Source organism: Scomber japonicus, chromosome 10, assembly GCF_027409825.1.
Source record: "Scomber japonicus isolate fScoJap1 chromosome 10, fScoJap1.pri, whole genome shotgun sequence".
Taxonomy (NCBI): Eukaryota; Metazoa; Chordata; class Actinopteri; order Scombriformes; family Scombridae; genus Scomber; species Scomber japonicus.
This window is the reverse complement of record NC_070587.1, coordinates 32,059,650-32,083,602: the sequence shown is the minus strand read 5'-3', so window position 1 is coordinate 32,083,602 and position 23,953 is coordinate 32,059,650. Positions and strand designations below refer to the sequence as shown.

The 23,953-nt window shown below is 41.0% G+C and overlaps 1 protein-coding gene across 1 annotated transcript in view; it reads left to right on the top strand.

Moving 5' to 3' along the window:
- Positions 1-18,290, top strand: part of bcan (brevican) — a 37,397-nt gene extending 19,107 nt beyond the window's left edge. Inside the window, 11 exon segments of the mRNA XM_053327677.1 lie at positions 630-757; positions 2,246-2,539; positions 3,430-4,359; positions 5,670-6,427; positions 9,083-9,353; positions 11,324-11,428; positions 12,193-12,351; positions 14,531-14,613; positions 14,796-14,940; positions 15,829-16,011; positions 18,172-18,290. Coding sequence (XP_053183652.1) covers positions 630-757; positions 2,246-2,539; positions 3,430-4,359; positions 5,670-6,427; positions 9,083-9,353; positions 11,324-11,428; positions 12,193-12,351; positions 14,531-14,613; positions 14,796-14,940; positions 15,829-16,011; positions 18,172-18,290 — 3,175 coding nt within the window.
- The last annotated feature ends 5,663 nt before the right edge of the window (positions 18,291-23,953 follow it).

The window sequence follows — 23,953 nt, the reverse complement described above, 5'->3', positions numbered from 1 at the left end:
TCCTTCCTGTCCTCCCCTCCTTCCTTCCTTCCTTCCTTTCATGCATCTTTCATTCCTGTCTTCTTTTCTTTCCTTCCTTCATTCCATCCTTCCTTCCTTCCTGTTTTCTTTTTGTCCCTTCATTCCTTCCTTCCATTTGTCCTTCCTTCCTTCTATCCATCTTTCCTTCCTGTCTTCTTTTCCTTCCTTCCTTCCATCTGTCCTCCCTTCCTTCCTTCCTTCCTGTCTTCTTTTCCTTCCTTCCTTCCTTCCATCTGTCCTTCCTTCCTTTCTTCCCCTTCCATTTGTCCTTCCTTCCTTCTATCCATCTTTCCTTCCTGTCTTCTTTTCCTTCCTTGCATCTGTCCTCCCTTCCTTCCTTCCTTCCTTCCAGTACAGAGATACTAGATATGAAACCTCTCAACCAGCGAACATTTGATATTTGATATGCTCTCTAAATCTTCACATCAGAACACAGCGATTGTCGAGTAGCTGAAAGCCACCAGTCTGATCTCAAACCAAACATTCATCCCCCACTCTAACACTCACTCAGAGACGTGCTCGTACAAGTGTGATATTGGGAGTGCTTCCTTTACAGAAGAAGAGGTACTCAGTGCTTCAGTGCTTTGTGACATTTCCCTTCCACACAGATATCCCATTCAGATGCCAAGAGAGGGCTGTTTCGGGGACATGGACGGACTGCCAGGAGTGAGGAACTACGGACTGTTAGAGCCTGATGAGCTGTATGACGTCTACTGCTATGTGGAGAATATTGAGGGTAACACAGCCATAAAAAATTGTTTCTGGTTTTTTTTTAGGACTCAGCTCTCAAGGTGGAAAAAAAAGAAAGACAGAAAAGAAAGAGGCCTGTGGATGCAACTTAATAATACAACCTAGAGAGGACACCTAACCTAGAGTTTTAAGAATAATACCTGTTTTCATCTGAATGTATGTGTGTGTGTGTGTGTGTGTGTCTCTCTGTATGTCGCTATTAACATGTTCAAACACTTTTACTATATGAACTAAATTTCCATAGTTTAGCTGATGATATAATGTACAGTGTTTGTAGCGTGTTTCGTGTACTGAGCAGCATAAAACGGCTGCAAAAAGTCACTAAGTGAGGCACGCAGTTCTCCGGCCTCATGGCAGGGGGCGCTCCTGAACCCAGTGATTCTTATTACGACTCATTAGCTGCAGAATAAGTGACAGTAAGCGACAACTACAGTGAGCCAGTCGGCAAGTCATCCGTTTTTTTTCCCTTCTTGTCTGGCCTTTTTTCAGTATGGAGGATTACATAGCAAATCATAGCAAAATAGTTTTTTATATTAAATGTGTTTTTTTGTGTGCTACAGTTTGTATGTGTAAAGAAAGCTGATATGAGATTTTAAACATAACCTGTTAACTGCTGCCAACCAAATGGTGAATAAGCTACTCTGTAGGGTTCATATGTTTGTAAATCTGATTGTGATGAAGTCAGTGCCTCACCAGACATGAACCTCACCGCATGTCACTGGTCCCGAGGCATTTAAAGGGACGCACAGTTCCAGCTATATATTTATATTCTGTGTCTCTACTAGAATATATTTGCATGATTTCCAGTTAAAAACTCCTTATTTATCTTCTATTGGTCCTTTATGCAGCCACTCAGTTCAGCCTCTGTCTGATAACAGGCCGGTTTAGCTCCTGACTCTTTAAGCCCCTCCCTACTGATGAGCCCACTCTGTTCTGACTGATCAGCTTCGGAGACGACAGGAAGGAAGGGAGGAAGGAAAGGAAAGGAAAGGAAAGGAAAGGAAAGGAAAGGAAAGGACAGGAAGAAAGGAAGGAGGGAAGGAAAGAGGGAGGATGGAAGGAAAGGAGGGAGGAAGGAAGGGAGGAAAAGAAAGAAGGAAGGAGGGAGGGAGAAAGGAAAAGAGGAAGGGAGGAAGGAAGGAAATAAGGACAGAGGAAAGAAGGAAGGGAGGAAGGTAGGAGGGAGGAAAGACATAGAGAAGGAGGGAGGAAGGAAAGGAAGGAAGGAAGGAGGGAAGGAAAGATGGACGGAGGAAGGTAGGACAGAAGGAAGGAAGAAGGGATGGAGGAAGGAAAGAAGGAAGGGAGGAAAAAGAGACGAAGAAAAGAAAGAGAGAAGGAGGGAGGGAGGAAGGACAGATGGAAGGAAGTAAGGGAGGAAAGAAGGAACAGTCAAAACAGACGGGGTCCATTTGACCCGGGAGGATGACACAAAGGTTAAAACATGACACCTGTCTCCTTTCCTTGGTTACAGGTGAGGTGTTTCATGGCTCCGCCCCCCAGCGTTTCAACTTCTGGGAGGCCAAGGCCTACTGTCTGAGTCATGGGGCAGAGCTGGCCACCACCGCTCAGCTATACGCAGCCTGGAATGACGGACTGCACCACTGCAGCCCGGGTTGGCTGGCTGACGGCAGCGTGCGGTACCCCATCGTCACCCCTAGAGAGCGCTGTGGAGGCGGGGAACCTGGGGTCAGAACGGTCTATCAATACAGCAACCAGACGGGTTTCCCTGAGGCTCACACGCAACACGACGTCTACTGCTTCAGACGTAAGAAAAAGAAAGAGTCTTGGGCAGTTTTCGAAACCGCATACTACATACTACATACTACATACTACATACTTCTATACTACATACTACATACTTCTATACTACATACTACATACTTCTATACTACATACTGCAGTACATACTTTTATACTACATACTTCTATACTATATACTACATACTTCCATACAACACACTAAACGACCAGATAGTAAGCAGACTCTTTACACTGTAGTAAACTACACGATAACCCACAATGCATTTGGTTCCTACCCGAGCTGAAATCATCAGGCTGAAGCTGATTTCATTTTAGCTCTAACTCTGTAAATATACCACTTTATCCACATCCACTGTGGATTTAGATCCACAATGTGGCCCTAATTTGTCCAAATTTGTCCAAAATGTTGTTCCTGCAAATTCGGAGTTGGCTGTAGCGAGTAACACACTTCCTGTCATTTTCACAAAATAAAACACCCATTGCCTTTTATTATTAAGAAAACCATAACGATAGAATTTGTGCTTTTATTTTGAAAACAGAAAGCAACCATACCCTCGCTGTAGCTACCTGTGATGTTTGTATTTTGGGTTTTTTTCAGAAGTCACATTGCATCTTGGGTAATTTGAGTGTGAGTAGTCAGCTCTTGATGCATACTCTGCATTTCTGGAGAATCTAGTAAACCATCCAGGAACTTTTCACATCCTCTAAATCACATAATACACAGTTGAAACACACTACATACTTCAAATGACATCAGAGTTAGTACGAGTCGTAGGAAAGTATGCGGTTTCGAACAGACCCATAGTTTGTTTTCTGTATAGGGAGGACATAAACAATCGATCCAGTCCCATTCATATTATGACTAATATTTACCAATTCTCCTTTTAATTTCAGGTGACGACAGCCCCTACACTGAATCTCCCCAGGATTTTATTGCCACTGAACCAGAGGACATTGGCCAAGACATTGTTTTTGTAACTACTTCTGCACAGGACGAGGTCAGCATGAGTGGGGTAACCGCAAAAGGGGGCGAAGAAATCCTACTAGCCCAGACAGTCAGTCCAGTGAAGCAGGGCTTTGTGAAGGATGAGTTCCCAACACCGGGTTATGGCGAGAAGCTGCTGGTCACAGTCGACTTTCATCAGTCTGTCACTCCGCCGTCTCAGCAACAAGAGCACCTGTCCACCAAAGATGCCTGGGAACCTGTAGAGAAGGCCAGCTACCCTGAGTCCTATCAGCCAGCACCTGAAGAAAACCTGGATCCAGATCATGACGAGCTTCACATACAACCAACAATTTCTCCAGAGACTGATCACGTTTCCACAACTGATGGGACAACTGCAGAGACCGTAGAGCCCTCCACAGAACATCACATTACTGAGAGAAACCACGTGACTGAAAGCTTGGATATACCCGTTGTTAATGCAACATCTGGAGAAGTTGCAAATGAGATTCTCAACAGCTCTTCAGAGGCGCATCAGGAGACTGAGCTCCCGACTCCTGCTGTTGACTTGGAGCATGCCACTGAAACTGAGACGCTCCACCCAACCATCTCTTGCAATGTTTCAGGACAGCCTGAAGAGGTCAGCGCTGGTGTTGAGGTGATGCCAGTGATGACTACTTCAACCCACACTGAAGAACCAGATGTTGTGTACACCACTGTGTTGCCATCTTTTGACAACAGTACATCTGAGAGCCATCCAGTAGAAGAAGGGTCCGGAGTGGAGAGAGTAAATCCAGATGAGGAAACACAAAACCCAGTGACTCACATCATGGTTGCTATGGAAACCTCTTCTTCTGGACCGGTCTCTACGCCTGATGCTAGTAAGTATGGTACATTTTACAGTCGGGGCGTTACGGTGAGCCAGTTATTTGGCTTGGAGGCTGCAGCTGATGCTCTTATTGTTAACTACTGTTGGATGTTGGCATGCAGTTGTTTAGCATAAGCATATATAATCATAATTAACATGATTAATGTGTACACTTGACACTTGACCCCCAACTGATCCAAGATACTGACAGGCATTGACACCCATCCAACACTGAGATACCTGCAATCCTTTCTTGCTTCATTTCAGTTGCAGCAAATAGCTTTAAAAATGGTATAAATTAGGTCTGGGCGATATGAATGAAATAAAATATTGCGATACCTCGATATCAATATCACAACAATATTGTAGGGATGAGTATCGGTGCTTTCTCTAAATATTACACAATGAGATTATTGATAATAATCATCAGTAATGTGGATATAATGACTATAAGTGAATAAAAGCAGATAATAGAACAGCTAGAACAATCTGGCTGCCTTTAAAACCAGGAAAAGACTCTTATGTCATATCAAGATAATACAATATGCCCCAAACTAGCCAGTCAATAGGGCAGAATAATGATAGAACAGCTAGAACAGTTCATAAAATGACATTGTTTTACTGTAAAGGCCCATTTATGCTCAACGTTAAATAAAGATCCGGATACAGACGGAGCCTTCTGTCCATGCTCTACATTCATTTCGTCTGTATTTCTGCACGTTTCCATAAAGCTTACGGATACGGACCAAACGGAGCAGTACCACCGGAAACCATGGGGGGGGGGGGGGCAGTGTTACTGTCACTACTCCATACGTAGCTCTAGTGAGACACGAAGAAGAAATAACAATGGAGTAACTTTCTGAGGAAAGGTTTTGCGAGTTGGTTAGAAACTTTAAACATATCGTTTTTGTCTTTTATGCAAGAGGAACGTTATCAATGTCTCCTCCACAGTCGCCCTGTTTGTTTTTGAGTTTGTTGTTGTCATAAACTTTTGACTCTGTGCTGCCCCCTGGTGGATGTATTGGTTAACATCCATACCAATGTAAAGGACGCATGGAAGTATGTGAGCAGTGACGGTAACATCGTTTGACAAGGACGGATACATTTTCGTACGTACGTTGAGCATAAATGGGCCTTAATGCCCCATTAACACCAGGAAAAACCACTAATACACATAATATTACGATAAACAAATTCTAAGACGATATCTAGTCTCATATCATGATATCGATATAATATCAATATGTTGCCCAGCCCTTATATAACTTATAGTTATTTTTAGCCTATACAGTAGTTTTAAATTATACCTTTTCTCTTGCTCAGGTCATCATCCTACTGAAGAGCACTCAAGTGTAATAACAGAGTCCTTCGCGCAAATCGACCACGATGAAGACTCTAACAGCACTTCAGAGGATCACACCGACCCGAACGGACACATCAACTCTCCTGAAATCCCAACAGCAGCAGCCATCACAGTCACAGACGACTTGCACTCTACTGTTAGCGCTCCTGTCCTAAACAACGATCTGGTCACTTTGTTGACGTCCTCGGTAACCGTAACCACGTCTTCTGCAGAGGTTGAAGCTACCAGCAACCCAGAGATCACCTTCATCCCAGAAAGCAACACTTCATCTGAGGCTGAACCTCTGGAGGACGCCCAGGACAAACTGGAACAGGAGGGATTAGGAGGAAGCACAGAGGTATTTCTCAGCTCAGATCAAAACATCACAGAGAGTAATCAAGAGGGAAGTGAGGGAAGAGACGTCAGAGAGGAAAATTTAGACTCAGACGAGGGATCAGGTGAATCTGGAGATAGCCCAGAAGTGAAACCAGAAATGCTTCTCACAAACCCGACTCTTTCTACGGACCACATTTCGGAGGGGATTGACGGTGAGCCTGAAACAGCTGCTCCTCTTCCATTAGATATAAAAATCACACTGATCCCTCATCTGACGCTCACACCCGGCTGGGAACCAGAGTCGTCTTCCTCCACACCGCAGGAGTCTCGAGCCGATCGGGAGTTCAGCGCCGAGCCGCCTGTTCAAGAGGAATCTGATGACGGCTTATTGAAGGAGCAAGAAGTTGTAGTGGAGGTCAACACCAGCAGCATTCGTGGTAAGTTTAAAGGAGTACTCCACCAAAAAACAAATCAAACACTCACAAACACATCGGGTCTCTTCTAAACCTCATACTTTCCTACTACTCGTATTAACTCTGACATCATTTGAAGTATGTAGTGTGTTTCAACTGCGTAGTATGTGATTTAGAGTATGTGAGAAGTTCCTGGATGGTTTACTAGATTCTCCAGAAATAGAGAGTATGCATCAAGAGCTGACTACTCACACTCAAATTACCCAAGATGCAACGTAACTTCTGAAAAAAACCCAAAATATAAACGTCACAGATCACCACCTCGGTAGTTTCAAGTTACAGTGAGGGTGTGTTCGCTTCCTGTTTTCAAAATAAAAGCACCAATTATATCGTGATGGTTTTCTGAATAATAAAAGGCAATGGGTGTTTTATTTTGTGAAAATGACAGGAAGTGCTTTACTCGCTACAGCTAACTTGAGTGGCTCCGAATTTGCAGGAACAAAACTTTAAACAGGTGTTATTTAGCGTCACATTGTGGATCTAAAGGGCTACTTTACTTTCTTCCTAAAAAGGTTAGAAATGTGGATAAAGTGGTATATTTACAGAGTTAGAGCTAAAATGAAATCAGCTTCAGCCTGATGATTTCAGCTCGCGTAGGAACGAAATGCATTGTGGGTTATCGTGTAGTTTACTACAGTGTAAACGGTCTGCTTACTATCTGGTCGTTTAGTGTGTAGGACGGAAGTACGTAGTATGTAGTATAGAAGTATAGAAGTAGTATGTAGTATAGAAGTATGCAGTGTGTAGTATAGAAGTATAGAAGTATGTAGTATAGAAGTATAGAAGTATGTAGTATGTAGTATAGAAGTATGCAGTGTGTAGTATAGAAGTATAGTAGTATGTAGTATAGAAGTATAGAAGTATGTAGTATGTAGTACGTAGTATGCGGTTTCGAACACAGCCAGTCTCTTTGTGAAGGATGGAAACTCTGTCCTTCTCTACAAAACCCTTAAAGTCTTAATAATGCTCCACATATTTTGCCTTCCTCGTGTATTTTGATGGGGGTGGACAAAATATCAGGAACACTTTCCACCACCACTGATCATCCATTTCCATCTCTTCTCGCCTCTTTTGCTTTGTCTCCAAACCGTCCAACCAAATCCTCATCACTCACCAATGAAAATCTTCACATCTTCAGCTTCCGCCTCCCATCTTTTCGTCAGTGCCGTAGACTGTATAAAATAAATGGACGTAACATCCGTGACGTCACCCATTGGTTAGTGGACTGCTGCTCGGAAGCCAATAGTTTTGAATCTAGGCAGCGCCATCTTGAAAATTTCAGGTGCATGCTGGGAAAAAAGAACACGGATTCTACTTATATGGGCATGAGGCGGAGTCATGGGTGGAGCGGGGAGGTTGCTATGGTTGCGAGGGCTGGATCTCGAGGACATTGGGCAATCAACCTGTCAATCAGGACGTAGCCACGCCCTAATGCATACCTTGCTTTATCGTCAAATATAAAATCAGGGAGGCCAAAATGTCCCAAATGAACATCATACTGCATTGAAGAAGGCTTTAAACTAGCGATTGAGACCATAAACACATTTTGAAAACGTTTACTGAGGTTAGAAATCAAGTGAGAAGTTGGTGAATTCTCCATTGACTTGTATAGAGATGGTCGCCCCCTGGTGGCCTTTTGATAGAATGCAGCTCTAAGTTACTTCCGCGTTGGCCTCATTTCAGAGGACCAGAGCTCCTCGCCTGGTCAGTGCCAACATCTCCAAACCAAACACCGAAGCTAGCCTCACTACTTCCTCCTACTACTCCTCTCCACTCGGTCCACCTATAATCTCTTCTTCTCTCCCATTGATGCACATGTATTTCATCTCGCTCCTATACTGACTTTCATTCGTCAGTTGTCGCATACTTCCACCTCTCCAGACTCTCCTTCACCTGCTTACTGTTCTCACTACGCATCATAATTTCATCCACGAACATCGTAGTCCACGGAGACTCCTGCCCGATCTCGTGCGTCAACCTTTCCATCACAATAACAAACAAAGAGCTCAGAGCTGATCCTTCATGTAAAGCCACTTCCACCTTGAACCCCTCATACATATTCTGCTCCACGCTTACATATTTCACCTCCTCTCTGTCATATGCTCCTAGATCCTCTAGAGCAGGGGGGTCAAACATGCATCTGTCCTTCCTTCCTTTCTGTCTTCTTTTCCTTCTTTCCTTCCTTCCTTCCTTCCTTCCTTCCTTCCTTCCTTCCTTCCTGTCTTCCTGCCTTCCGTCCTTCCTTCCTTCCTTCCTTCCCGTCTTCTTTTCATTCTTTTCTGTCCTTCCTTCCATTTGTCCCTTTTCTCTTCCTTCGTTACTCCCTTCCTTCCTTCCTTCCTTCCTTCCTTCTGTCCTTCCTTCCATATTGTCTTCTTTTCCTTCCTTCCTTCCTTCCTCCCTCCCTTCTGTCCTTCCTTCCATATTGTCTTCTTTTCCTTCCTTCCTTCCATTTGTCCTTCCTTCCTTCCTTCCTTCCTTCCACTGTTTGTGGCCCTTGAATGAAAATGAGTTTGACCCCTCCGCTCTGTATTCTCAGTTGTTGGATCATATTGCATTAAATTGCTCAGATGTTCCTAACAAAGTTCTCACTGAGTGTTTAATAAACGATCTCAACAGGACATGCACTGGAGGGAAGTGAAGGAGAAACCAGCACAGATGATCCTTCAGTTAAAAGCTGCACATGGCATCCGGAAGAAGAAGAAACCTCCAGTCCTTCTCACAGCATAGACAGCCATGATATGACCATCACTGCTCCTACTATGCATCCAGAGTATTTTAAGAAAGCGGAGGAGGAAGAGGAGGTCATGGTCGCCTCCCTGCCTGCTGTCAAAGTTTCTGCTCTAAGACGAGGAAGCATTTCAGGTACTTATTTAAATGCTGCACATTGGATGATAACAGAAACAACAGCTGGTGTTTGGGTGCTTTGCTGTTCTTTTTGAAGGGGGTGGGGTGTGTGTGTGTGTGGGGGGTCTGTCTCTGAAAATGACCAATCAGGAGAAGGATTTATACTGCACGCTGCAATTTAGCACGTCAAGCTGACTCAGCGCAACAGAGAGATTAGCTTTCTATTTTGAGTGAATATTTGGATAAGCAGCAGGTTCACAACAGGAATCTATTAACTGTGTTACACAAGGAGGATTTTATTATGATTTTTCTGATTATTTAAGAAATATAAACAATAGAATAACATAAATCAAATAAGTCAGCTCTGATTGTTTTCATATATACAGTATATTCAGGATTTGTGTCAGAAGTTCAATTATAATTCAATAATCACATTATTGGTCACTTAAAACTAGAAGAAAATAGAGGAACAAACACAGAGCTTCAGTACCTTCAATTTCTGATGTTCATTGTTTCTCCTGAAGTTTAAAATAAAATAAAATAAAAGTCAAATCTACAGTAATCATTTCCATTAGAAAAGTACTTTAGAAGAAACATAGTCATTCAAACTGTTAATTTAATTTGATAAACAAGAAAAAACACTATTTAGAGCTGAGCCTTCAATGTGGTTTTCATCACTTTAAGTTATTCAAACATCCAGATTTACTGTATATTGATGCAGATAGTAAATTATACTTTCAAATTACAATAATATAATTTATTTCTAAAACCCAAACTTTATTCTTCTATGTTTTAAAGCACACAGAATAATTTAGACATTTAGACTGGGGTACATTGACTAAAGAGTGGGTTTGCTTAGCTGATGTAACAGCTCCCTCTGCTGGTGAGATTATATAGAGACATTTTATTTATTTATTTATAATAAGAATTGAGATTACTGATGATTCAGAAATTTTCCCCTTAGAAGTAGAGCGAGAGATCATTCGAATTACATGTTTTTATAAAGTTTTTATTGTATTTATTTGGTATTTATTTAAACATAGGATGTGTTTTGTTGTTGAATTGTGTGCACAGTATTTGACTTAAAGCAAATCTTTGGTGAACCACCGACGGGACTCTTCATCGTTGGTGACTAGTATTTTCAGAATCACTTATACTCATTCTGACTTTTTGGTTGTAAACTTTAAAGCAGGAGGGTCAAACTCGTTTTCATTCAAGGGCCACATATAGCTGATTTGAGGAAGGAAGGAAAGTAGGAAGGAAAGATGGAAGGAAGGAAGGAAGGAAAGAAGGAAGGAAGGAACGAACGAAAGAAAGAAAGAAGGTAGGAAGGATGTAAGAAGGGAAAAGAAGACAGGAAGGAAAGAAGGAAGGAAGGATGGAAAGAAGGAAGGAAAAGAGGAAGGAAGGAAGGAAAGAAAGAAGGTAGGTAGGACGTAAAAAGGGAAAAGAAGACAGGAAGGAAAGATGGAAGGAAAGAAGGAAGGAGGGGAGGAAAGAAAGAAAGAAAGACGATAGGAAGGATGTAAGAAGGGAAAAGAAGACAGGAAGGAAAGAAGGAAGGAAGAAAGGAAGGAAGGAAGGAAAGAAAGAAAGAAAGACGATAGGAAGGAAAGAAAGAAAGAAAGACGATAGGAAGGAAAGAAAGCAGGTAGGAAGGACGGAAGAAAGGAAAAGAAGACAGGAAAGAAAGATGGAAGGAAGGAAGGAAGGAAGGAAGGACAAATGAAAGGAAGGAAGGATGGAAAGAAGGAAGGGAAAAAAGACAGGCTTTACTGTTTAGCTCACTTCTGCATGATGTATCAGTAACTCCTTCACCCTGAGTCGAGGCTCACACACTCTCATTGTCAGAGACTCACTTGACTCAATCTTAAACATCTTTAGATATTCTTGACTTAACTCACACACATTTGAGTGTTACATATTTTGCCCTGAGCTCTTCCATGAAGCAGTTCTCTCTTTCCTCCTCGCTGCTGCAGACTCCTGCCTGGAGAACCCGTGTCTGAACGGAGGAACTTGTGTCGAAGGTGGATCGGCGCGGTGCTTCTGCCTGCCGGGATACGGAGGAGATTTATGCCAGACAGGTTCAGTGTCAACTCTTCTACACATCCCTTAGTAAAAACTACTTTATTCAAGTGTACTACCAATATACTTATTTTATACTAAAACTGACGCAGTATACTTGAGGTTTACTTTTTATATACTATATTTTATATTCTTAAGAATAATGAAGTATACTTGGCTCATACTGAGACTAAGTACATTAATACTAAGACTTACACTTATACTTCAAATGGACCCCGTCTGTTTTGACTGTTCGTTCCTTCCTTCCTTCCTTCCTTCCTTCCTTCCTTCCTTCCTTCCTTCCTTCCTTCCTTCCTTCCTTCTTGTCTTCTCTTCCCTCTCGTCCTTCCTTCCTTCATCTTTCCTTCCAACTTTCCTGTTTGTCTTCCTTCCTTCCATCTCTCCTTCCTTCCTTCCTTCTTTCCTTCCTTCCTTCCTTCCTTCTTTCTTGTCTTCTCTTCCCTCTCATCCTTCCTTCCATCTCTCCTTCCTTCCTGTTTGTCTTCCTTAAACTTAAAAATGTTCCAATTTAGTATTTAGAAGTATTAAATTAGTAAACTTTCTAGTACACTACAAGTACATGGTCTGTAGTATACTTGCTGTACTTATACTTACACTCAAGCATACTTAATAAAATGAACTTTAAGTATACTAGGGTTATGGTTATACTACTTTTTGCTGAGGTAACATGACATCTCTGTGAACATTTACACACAATCCTACAACACCTAACCTTCCTAATGATCCATAAATCAGTGTTTTTCTCGCCTCCGTTCCCTCTCAGACCTGGAGGTGTGCGAGCCAGGCTGGGAGAAGTTTCAGGGCTTCTGCTATCGTCACTTTGCTAAGCGGCAGAGTTGGGAGTCGGCGGAGCAGCACTGTCGGATGTGTGGCGGACATCTAATTTCTGTCATGACCCCCGAGGAGCAGGACTACATCAATGGTAAAACCTGGCTGAAGAACGGCTGCAGATTTGAGTTTTAGAGGCAGAGATGGATTAAAAAAAGCAAAAATGATCATAGTTGAGTTAGTGAGTAGAGCCAACAGGACTGTAAGTAAGTAAATCTGCTCAGAAGGAAGGAAGGAAAGATGGAAGGGAGGAAGGAAGGAATGAAAGAAGGAAGGAAGGAAGAAAAATAAGACAGGAAGGAAATATGGAAGGAAGGAAGGAAGGTAGGATGGATGGAAGGAAAGAAGGAAGGAAGGAAGAAAAATAAGACAGGAAGGAAATATGGAAGGAAGGAAGGAAGGTAGGATGGATGGAAGGAAAGAAGGAAGGAAGGAAGGAATGAAGGAAGGAAGGAAGGAAAGAAGGTAGGAGGGATGGAATAAGGAAAAAGAAGACATGAAGGAAAACAGGAAGGAAAGAAGGAAGGAAGGAAGGAAGGAAAATAAGACAGGACGGAAAGATGGGAGAAAGTACAGATGGAAGGAAGAAAAGAAGGAAGAAAGGAAGGAAAGATGGAAGGAAGGAAGGAAGGAAGCACAAATGAACGGAATGAAGGACTGAAGAAGGGAAAAGAAGACAGGAAGGAAGGAAGGGAGGAAAAGGAAGAAAGAAAGAAGTTAGGAAGGATGTAAGAAGGGAAAAGAAGACAGGAAGCAAAGTGGGCCGGATTGGACCCGTTGGCGGGCCACTTCTGGCCCACGGGCCTCATGTTTGACCCCCCTGGGTTACATTATCATCTCTTAAATCTCAGGTGTTAAAGCAGACACACAGTAATGAATCAGTTTGGAGCTTTTCTGTCTCGTGTTTCACTAAAGACGTTTTTCCTGCAGCAGATATCAGACTGATGATCTTCTGCTCTGAGATTCCTCCGATTCAGACTCTTGTAAAACCCAAAGTGATGAGTTTCTTGTAACAACGAGGGCCGTTAAAATAGCCGAGACAAGACACAACAACCACCTTTCATGTCTCCCCTCTTCCGCTTATTGAATCCTTTTTTTTTTTTTACTCGGAACATTTCACGGTTTTGAAGTTGGTGTTGGTATTTCGTCTGGCAACAAGGTGATGAGATAGTTATCTGACATTCCTCTGGTGGTTGCTATGGATACTGCGTGATCGTGTTAAAGAAGAGTAAAGGAAAATCACAAAAGCAGGACTTTATAACGGCAGTCTTTACTGATGTAAATGATGATGATGTTAATGTATAGCAGAAGTGTCAAACTCATTTTCATTTAAAGGCCACATACACACCAATTTGTTCTCATGTGGGCCAGATCATTAAAAAGATGGAAGGAAGGAAGGAGGAGAAGGAAAAGAATACAGGAAGGACAGATGGAAGGAAGAGAACCAACCATAGCAACCTCCCCGCTCTGTAACTGTTTGATTTATTCAATTTTTTCCCAAACCTATCAGGCTGAGGTGGAGATGATTATTCATGCTTTTAATTCATCCCATCTCAACTATTTAAATTCCCCCCCAGTGGATCGGTGCTGCTGCGGAGCTTTAAAGCAGATTTTCACTGAGGTCAAAGAGGTCTCTGATATCTCCGGCTGTCCTGGCTCCAAAATCAGAATCCAGTTTAAGATTCTTGTGATTACTTTAAGAGTTATGCCTCATCAGCGTCGGCCTACGTTACACATCTGCTGCAGCTTTATATCAACAGCAGGTCGCTCATCTCCTCTGATCAGTGTCACATCCTGTTGTCTCTGTTGTTTAATTTGTCTTATTTTGAAAGGTTTTCTCCTTGTGTGTGCAGTTAGTTTTACTTCCTGTGTTTTCCCTCTTTAGTTAATTTCCTCATGTGTTACACCTGTGTCTTGTTTTGTAATCGCCTTATGTCTATTTAGGTTTTGTTTAGGTTTCAGTCAGTCATTGTCCGAGTCTCTGTTTTGTTTCTGTCTAAGTTATTTTGCGCTGTGTTTGTTTAGCCTGTTAAATAAAGTTATGGTTCTTCAGTCCTACCACCTCCACCTCGTGACAATTAGGGTTTGTTGTTTGCTCTTTGCTGAGTACATTTATTTTCATTTATTACTTATATTTTATCTCGCATGTTTTTCTCATAAATCAATTTTACTCATCTTACCAACATTAAAATATCATTTATACTATATACAGGTGTAATACATTGACCCTTGTCTTATTTTTTTCTCTTCATATCTTCTGATATTTATTTTAGACAAGTACAGAGAATATCAGTGGATTGGGCTCAATGACAGGACCATTGAGGGAGACTTCCGCTGGTCGGATGGAAACCCTCTGGTGAGTTTTAATGGAGAGTATCAACTGTCTGAGATTTACAGTTCGGCAATTTCAGATCCCATAAGAATGAGATTTTTTCCCTATGATTGTCTAAACTTTCTCGTTCTCTCTCTCTTAGTTAAAAATCTCTATTTAATCGAGGTCCTTCTCCCGTTTGACTCTGTTTTTATCTGCTCTGTCAGCTCTATGAGAACTGGTACAAAGGCCAGCCTGACAGCTACTTCCTGTCTGGTGAGGACTGCTCGGTGATGGTGTGGCATGACGGTGGCCACTGGAGCGATGTGCCATGCAACTACCACCTGTCCTACACCTGCAAGAAAGGCGTCTGTGAGTCATTTTATCCTCTTATTTGGTCACTAAGAGTCTTTATCCAAAAACTGAAGTCTGCTGAGATGCCAAACTGTAGGTCAGCTGAAAACCTTCTATTATTTACACTCACTGACATGTACGTCCAAAATATCAATGTTTAAGGATCTAGTAAACAGAAGAAACTCACATTAAATCAATATTTGGCAGACGTTTGTTCCATCAGCTGGTTCTGTCTCTTCATGTTAATCCCACACTGACTCCATGATGCTGAGATCAGAGCCAAACCATCTGCTGCTGAAAATTGGGCTCATTGTCATGCTACAGAATAAATTTGGGACTGATTAGGCGAGGAGTTCTGCTCCTCTGAAATGAGGCCAACGCGGAAGTAACTTAGAGCTGCATCCTATCAAAAGGCCACCAGAGGGCGACCGTCTCTATACAAGTCAATGGAGAATTCACCAACTTCTCACTTGATTTCTAACCTCAGTAAACGTTTTCAAAATGTGTTTATGGTCTCAATCTCTAGTTTAAAGCCCTCTTCAATGCACTATGATGTTCATTTGTGAAATTTTGGCCTCCCTGATTCTATATTTGACAATAAAGCAGGGTATGCATTATATAAGTAGATATACATATAAGTAGAATCCGTGTTTTTATTTTTCCCAGCATGCACCTGAAATTTTCAAGATGGCGCTGCCTAGATTCTAAACTATTGGCTTCCGAGCAGCAGTCCACAAACCAATTGGAGATGTCACAAATGTTACGTCCATTTCTTTTATACAGTCTATGGTCAAAGTCTGAATGTTTTGCTCTCTCAGTGTAACAAATCTAAGATCGTAGAGGTTCTTGTTGTGTTATATTACTGGTTACCATGGCTACAGTTGTTCATCCTCTGCCTCTTTCCAGCATCCTGTGGCCAACCTCCAGAGATTCTCCACGCGAAGGTTTTCGGTAAGAAGCGGTTGCGTTACGAAACCAACACCAAGGTGCGATACTACTGTGAAGACGGCTTTGTACAGAAACTGAACCCTGTTATCAAATGCTTACCTGGCGGCCAATGGGAGGAACCTCTGATTATCTGCATGTCTAGTAAGTGTGTTCACTGAACTTTGGGTCTGTTCTAAACCGCATACTTTCCTACTACTCGTACTAACTCTGACGTCATTTGAAGTATGTAGTGTGTTTAACTGCGTAGTATGTGATTTAGAGTATGTGAGAAGGTCCTGGATGGTTTACTAGATTCTCCAGAAATGCAGAGTATGCATCAAGAGCTGACTACTCACACTCAAATTACCCAAGATGCAACGCAACTTCTGAAAAAAAACGGTGGTTTCAAGTTAGCTACAGCAAAGTATGTTCACTTCCTGTTTTCAAAATAAAAGCACCAATTCTATCATTATGGTTTTCTTAATAATAAAAGGCAACAGGTGTTTTATTTTTGTGGAAATGACAGGAAGTGCGTTACTCACTACGGCTAACTTGAGCGGCTCCGAATTCTCAGGAACAAAACTTTAAACAGGTGTTTTAAATTAAATTTAAATTAGCGTCACATTGTGGATCTAAAGGGCTACTTTACTTTCTTCCTAAAAAGGTTAGAAATGTGGATAAAGTGGTATATTTACAGAGTTAGAGCTAAAATGAAATCAGCTTCAGCCTGATGATTTCAGCTCAGGTAGGAACCAAATGCATTGTGGGTTATCGTGTAGTTTACTACAGTGTAAAAGGTTTGCTTACTATCTGGTCCTTTAGTGTGTAGTATAGAAGTATGTAGTATGTAGTATAGAAGTATGCAGTATAGAAGTATGTAGTATAGAAGTATATTCATTTTTCTTTGTCCACGCTCCATTTATTGAACTCAGCATGCTCCTCTGTGTGTTCCTTATCCAGGTGATGATTAAATCTGTGGTGTTGAAACATTTTGCAGATGCTTCCCCACGAGGTTCTTTAGTGTTGCACAGATTGCAGATGGCTTGAGTTTTATGTGTCTCATTTACTCTGAAGAAGTCCCACAACACCAACATGTTTGTTTGAATCCGACAGCTAATGATTCAAGATTCAAAAAACTTTATTGTCTGTCACATCCTGACAGGGCTCAAAACTAACTGTCGGATTCAAACAAACATGTCGGTGGTCAATCAATCAATCAATCAATCAATCAATCTTTATTTGAATAGCTCCAAATCACAACAAAGTCATCTCAAGGCACTTTACACATAGAGCAAGTCTAAACCGAACTCTTCAGGTTTTAACTTTAAAGAGACCCAACCTTTTAACAGGAAGAAACCACAGAACCAGACTCAGAGTGGGAGAACATCTGCCTCGACTGGTTGGGGTAGAGAGGAGAGATAGGAGGGAGAGGAAGAGGAGAGAGACGAAGATGAGGAGAGAGGAGGGAGAGGAAGGTCCGGGACTGGAATCTGTCATCTGGACATCTACAGGCCCAGATTACCTGTGAGACCAGAAATCACAGACAACTCCGGGGAAGAAGTTTAGGTTATTGAATGCATTAATAGTACATGAATGTTAATGTATATAGATCAGGGGTGTCAAATATGCGGCCTGTGGGCCAGAAACGGCCCGCCGAGGGGTGCAATCCGGCCCACTTACCTTCCTGTGTTCTTTTCCTTCCTTCGATCTGTCCTTCCTACCTTTCTTCCTTCTGTCCTTCCTTCTTTCCTTCCTACCTTCCTTTTTTCCTTACTTTGTTCCTTCCACCTGTTCTTCCTCCCTTTGCTCCTTCTGTCCTTCCTTCCTTCCCTCCATCTTTTCAATGATCCGGCCATCATTAGATCAAATTGGTCTGTATGTGGCCCTTGAATGAAAATGAGTTTGACACCTCTAATATAGATGGATGGATAGCGAGAGAGAGAGGAGCTCAGTGCATCATGAAAGTCTAAGCCTATAGCAGCATAAGCTAAGAGCTTTAAGAGCCCTAACTATAAGCTTTATGGTGTGGAACTTTTTTGGAGTAAATGAGACAGATAAAACACAAGCCATCTGCAATCTATGCAACGGGAGCATCTGCAAAAAGTTTCAACACGACAATAACGACATCGATCAGATCGCTGAATTCAGACATTACAGTCGATCTCATGAATTGCATTACGATACAAATTGTCTTTGAATGAACTCTGGTAGATTTTAAGGTAAATGCATCAATCTGTAATAATGAAGAAATCACTCCATTCCCAAAATGCAACAACTTGATAGTAAAATCTGTCATCTTTTCTATTTTAACTCTCTCTTTAGCTCATTCGGTGGGAGAAGAGCCGGTTCACCCGACTCCAAACCAGCATGAGGATGACATGGAAGTCACAACGACAGAGAAAGCTGCTCCACTCTTCTGGGACATTAAGTGGAGTGTCTAAAGCCATCCTGCATTTTTGTTTTTGTTTAACAGTTTTCCTCCTCTTCTTTGACCACTACTCAGCCCAGTTTCTGTATAAAACTAATCATTCATATGTTAAAATAATCTTAATTTTTACAGTAATGAAAAATCTGGAAAGGTGCTCTGATCCAAATATGTTTCTTTCAGTATTACAGTAGAAAGTACGGAAGCGTATTGCATTCACTTGAATAATAAAAAATAAAAAAAATCCAGTTTTTCTGAGTAATTTATTTTTTGGTCTGTTTTTCAAGATAATTATTTACGTTTTTCTGACAAATCTTTTCCCCTGTTTTTTGGAGTAATTTTTCCTGTTTTTCAGGGTAATAATTTTTCTGTTTTTTGTGGTAATTTTTTTCTCTGAATTATCGAGATACTTTGAAATCTCGCGAGAACAGCCAACCTGCAAGTGACTCCCATCTATGGTGACTCCAGACTTTTTCTTTTGACCAATATACGCAATTAGAGAGAGAAAAGGCAAAGAGGGAGAAAGATATATAATAATAGTACCATCTATATGACTTAAAGACAGGACAATCTCCCAGTGTCTTAAACCCAGATCAAAGTAAAACTTGATTAAACTAAACAAGCAAGTCACGTTTGCTTCCATTACATTGAGCGCTCAATAAAGAGTGAATGTGTCCAATGTTTTGAATGCCCTCTAAACTAGCCAGAAAAACACAAAAGAAAAAATCTACTCAGAAAATCAGAAAAAAATTCCCCCGAAAAACCAAGCATAAAAATAAATTACTCTGGAAAACAGAAATAATTAGGCCTACCTCGAAAAACCAATAAAAAAAAAACTACGCAGAAAAACAAAAATAGCCTAATTACCTCGAAAAACAGACCAAAAAATAAATTACTCAGAAAAAACAGATTTTTTTTCGCTTCTGTAAGAAAGTGATGTATGAGATGAATTTATTTGTATTTGGCGAGTTGAAAAGACACAAAAATGTTGGTTGATTTTTAGATGGAAGAAATAATAGTGTCCAATTTTCATCAACAGCCAACACTTTGATTCTTCTTTTTGTGGATTTAGTTTGTGAGGTCCTTTTCTGCACACCTTTTTATATGAGTGAGTCATATAAACCCAAAAAAACCCAAGTAAATAAATAGGCAGAGACCCATTTATCATTTATCAACATCAACATAATGCTTAAAGTACGAGTGAATCATGTAAATGTACGTTTTATATCAGTCTGTATCACCTTAAAATAAATAAACCAAATTAAATGTAGTCGACTGTGTAAACCAAGTCTAAGTAGCTGATGTGAATCCAAACATATTTACAAGTAACATTATCTGTGGTGTGCTTTTACTTTCACAATCAGCAGCAATTTTTTTCAACTAAACTAAACATAACTATTTTTTAAATGAAGATGATAGAAATTAAACACAACTTGACAATGTTGAATACCTGAATTTGACTGCTGGTGACATAAACGCTGTATTTTAACATTTGTAGCAGACTGTTGTTTCACTAAAGCTTGTTTTTACTATCTGGATATAATAATAGTATCAACATTGCTGAACTGTACTGTATTTGTACTGAAGTGTTATTAACATATCTAATTTCAGAATAAGATGACAGCTGTTCTTTGAGAATCAGTGAGGGAAAACAAACATTGTGATGATGCAATAGTTTGACTGTTGTACTGCAACCATAGTAACAGATACTATGGCAGTAACAATGCAGTGATGTTGTTTGTTGATCTAATGTATGCAAATGTGCAAGTAGAGATCATGTAGTCAAAATTGATTGAATGAAAAACATGAAAAAAAAAAGTAAATTTGTAATGTAGTCTGAATTTTTACTGTTTACTGTCACATGTCTGTTGATTTAACTGTATGAAAAACAAAAACATTAAAAATAGTATGTTTGTAAGAATCCATGTGTTATATACACAGTGATCATGACTTCTACTTAGCAGTGAAATGTCTTTAGATGTACTGTACCAGGCTTTACACCAGGGGTGTCAAACATGCGGCCCGTGGGCCAGAAACGGGCCGCCGAGGGGTCCAATTCGGCCCACTTTCCTTCCTGTCTTTTTTTCCTCCCTTCCTTCCTGTCTTCTTTTCCTTCCTTCCTCCCTTCCTTCCATCTTTCCTTCCTTCATTCCTTTCTCCCTTTCATCTTTCCTCTCTGTCTTCTTTTCTAACCTTTCCTTTCTTTCCTTCCTTCCTTCCACCTGTACAATGAGGAAGGCTGAAAACTAGACAAAGCAACAGTTGATCCACATGACTTTATCTAAACTACTTTATTTGGTGGTGTAACTAAAAGTGAGCCCACCTGTAAGGTCGATCACAGGTGGGCTCGCTTTTAGTTACACCACCAAATAAAGTAGTTTAGACAAAGTCATGTCCACTTACTGCAGGAAAACTGAGTGAACGCTGCACACAACTATATCAGGTGGTAAAAAGGGTAAAAAGACTTAATTTAAAATGTATATACATATGTTCTTTTTTACGGTCATTTAAATGCTGTATAATGTTTTTAAAAGTTAAGGTGACCGTATGTAAAAATGCTCCCTGCAAGTCAAAAGTGAGGGCTCCAATGCTTTTTTAGATAAGTTACTCCCCCATACTTCCCCATAGAAGTGATGTCAGATTGCTGTTCTGTGGTCTTGGTTGCTATGGTTACTCCACAGGTTGTTTACATTGTTTGCTCGCATATTTGGATGCATTCAGATCTGATTCACCTCCCACATGTACAGATGCATTTGATAAGCTTCCAGTCTATGCTATTCTTTTAGGAAAATCCTGCATAGTACACCTTTAACCCTCGTGTCGTCCTCCCGAGTCAAATTGACCCTGTCTGTTTTGACTTGTTCCTTCTTTCCTTCCTCCCTCCCTCCTTTCCTTCCTTCCTCCCTCCCGCCCTCCCCCTTCCTTCCTCCTTTCCTTCCTTCCTCCCTCCTTTCCTTCCTTCTTCCTTCCTCCCCCCTTTCCTTCCTTCTTCCTCCCTCCTTTCCTTCCTTCTTCCTCCCTCCTTTCCTTCCTTGACTCAAGGACAACAGGAGGGCTAAACAATACACATTATTATTATTATTATTGGCAGATTAAGACGCTGAAATGTAGACATATCTTTATTGAATAAATTAAATTGCATGTAATTAATTTACAGATAAACCAGTTCATCCTTAAAATAACCAATAGTGTTATTTGCATTTACATTTCAGACTTGACACTACACAACATTCATACTTTCATTGACGAGTTATACAGTGCAAACAGCTCAAGACTATATTACAGGTTTTAGAGCAAGTTGATTGTGTATGTGTTACATCTTTTATGCCATTTGCTTCCATTTTCCATTAACTGTAACAATGGTTAGTGGCTTCCAAAATATGTATATTGAGTATAATATTCATACTTAACCCTCCTGTTGTCCTCGAGTCAAGGAAGGAAGGGAGGAAGAAGGAAGGAAGGGAGGAAGGAAGGATGCAGGGAATAAGGAAGGTAGGAGGGAGGGAGGGAGGGAGGAAGGAAGGAAGGAAGGAAGGTAGGGAGGAAGATGGAAGGAAGGAAGGGAGGAAGAAGGAAGGGAGGGAGGAAGGAAGGATGGAGAGAATAAGGAAGGGAGGAAAGAAGGAAGGGAGGAAGAAGGAAGGATGGAGAGAATAAGGAAGGTAGGAGGAAGGAAGGATGGAGAGAATAAGGAAGGTAGGAGGAAGGAAGGAAGGAAGGAAGGAAGGAAGGAAGGAAGGAACAGTCAAAACAGACTGGGTCAATTTGACCCGGGAGGATGACAGGAAGGTTAATGTACATTATCTGATCAATAATTTTGAAGGGAATGACTGCAAAGTGATTAACCAGCCAAAACTACATTTACCATCATTTAATTTAACACATAAATACTGTTTTATCTCATATAGAAGAAATAAACCTAATCCATTTTTCAATACATAACTCCACACTGAGCCCTCATTGAATAATTAGATAATATGTTTTGAGAATCTTTTTAATTCTACTGTCAGTAATTGTCTAGAGCTTTAGATGCACCATTGTATCTTAAAAAGAAAAAAAAATCACATTTATTATATTGCAAAAGCAAATATATTTTGAAGAAAAAGTGATCCTGCCCTAATTGTTTTCCGCCAACATAATGAGAAAATGTTAATTAAGGAACCTGTCAAGTAGTGACACTGTTGGAATTTAATTTATGTGTAAAATGTTTATTCCAATTTTTTCTGTCAAAATATCCAATCTTGCAAAACAAGTACAGCATTATAAATTTTTTATGGTCATGTTTAGGCACAGATAGATCTTGGTTAAAGTTAGTGAAAGATCACCGTCTTGGTTTAATATGGTGTGTTTATTAAAGGATAAGGCTGTCAGTTTTTACGTTTTTTTTATTGTCAACAAATCTCATGTTTGGATCCAAACTAACAATGAACTGATGTGTGTATCAAAGTCTGATACATCTTCTTCCTCTAAATCATAGACCGTTGTTGTTGTCCAAAAACTATTAAAAACATATCAGTGAGTCACGTCTTCTCTCATTAGGAAGAGTTTGGTCACATTAGTTTGTGTAGAAATGGCTCCACAGACAAATAACAGCGATCAAATTTCCAGTCTCCAGAGAGTAGTTCTGTGTAAAAGCCATTTACAAACACCAAACTCTGGTTAACTGACGTCTTTTTAATAGTTTTTGGAAAACAACTGAGGTCTGCAGCAGAATATATCAGGCTTTGGCCATTAATGGCTAGTTTGGCTGCACATGAGATTAGTTGACTATAAGAACAATATGGAAGATCGCCAGCTTTATCCTTTAACTCGTCTCTCGTCTCGTCCTCTTCCGCTTATCTGGGGTCAGGCCGCGGGGGCAGCAGCCTAAGAAGACTTCCCTCTCCCCAGCCACTTCGTCCAGCTCTTCCCAGGGGATCCCGAGGCGTTCCCAGGCCAGCCGAGAGACATAGTCTCTCCAGCGTGTCCTGGGTCTTCCTCGGGGTCTCCTACCGGTGGGACGTGCCCTGAACACCTCACCAGGGAGGCGTCCGGGAGGCATCCTAATTAGATGCCCGAGCCACCTCATCTGGCTCCTCTCGACGCGGAGGAGCAGCGGGTCTACTCCGAGCTCCCTCCGGATAACTGAGCTTCTCACCCTATCTCTAAGGGAGAGCCCAGCCACCCTACGGAGGAAGCTCATTTCGGCCGCTTGTACCCGCAATCTTTTTCTTTCGGTCACTACCCAAAGCTCATGACCATCGGTTAATCCTTTAACATTTAACCAAAACAATGACCCTTCACTAACGTTATTTGTTGCCTAAACATACGAGGGACTCAAGATGCAACCCTCTCTGTATGAACATCTACCATCCACCCTGACCACCTCCTTACAACTTAAGAGGGAAATATAAATGTAATAAAAATAATCATTGCTAGTTAGCATAATTCAGGCAGTGACTACATTTGCCAACACAAAAAATGTAGTTTTATATTGGTTTCCAGGAGACAGGGAATCTAGACAGTCCCAAGCAAGAAACCACACACCTGACAAGGTGCTTGGGACTTGCTTGGGACTGTAATTTGTCCCTTTGGTAGATAATTTCTGTAGGTATTGATACTTCAGTACATTTTGGTCCTTGCTCATTTGTGTCAAAGCAAAGCTCACTGCTTTGTTGAGACTGTGTGAAAAAGTGTATT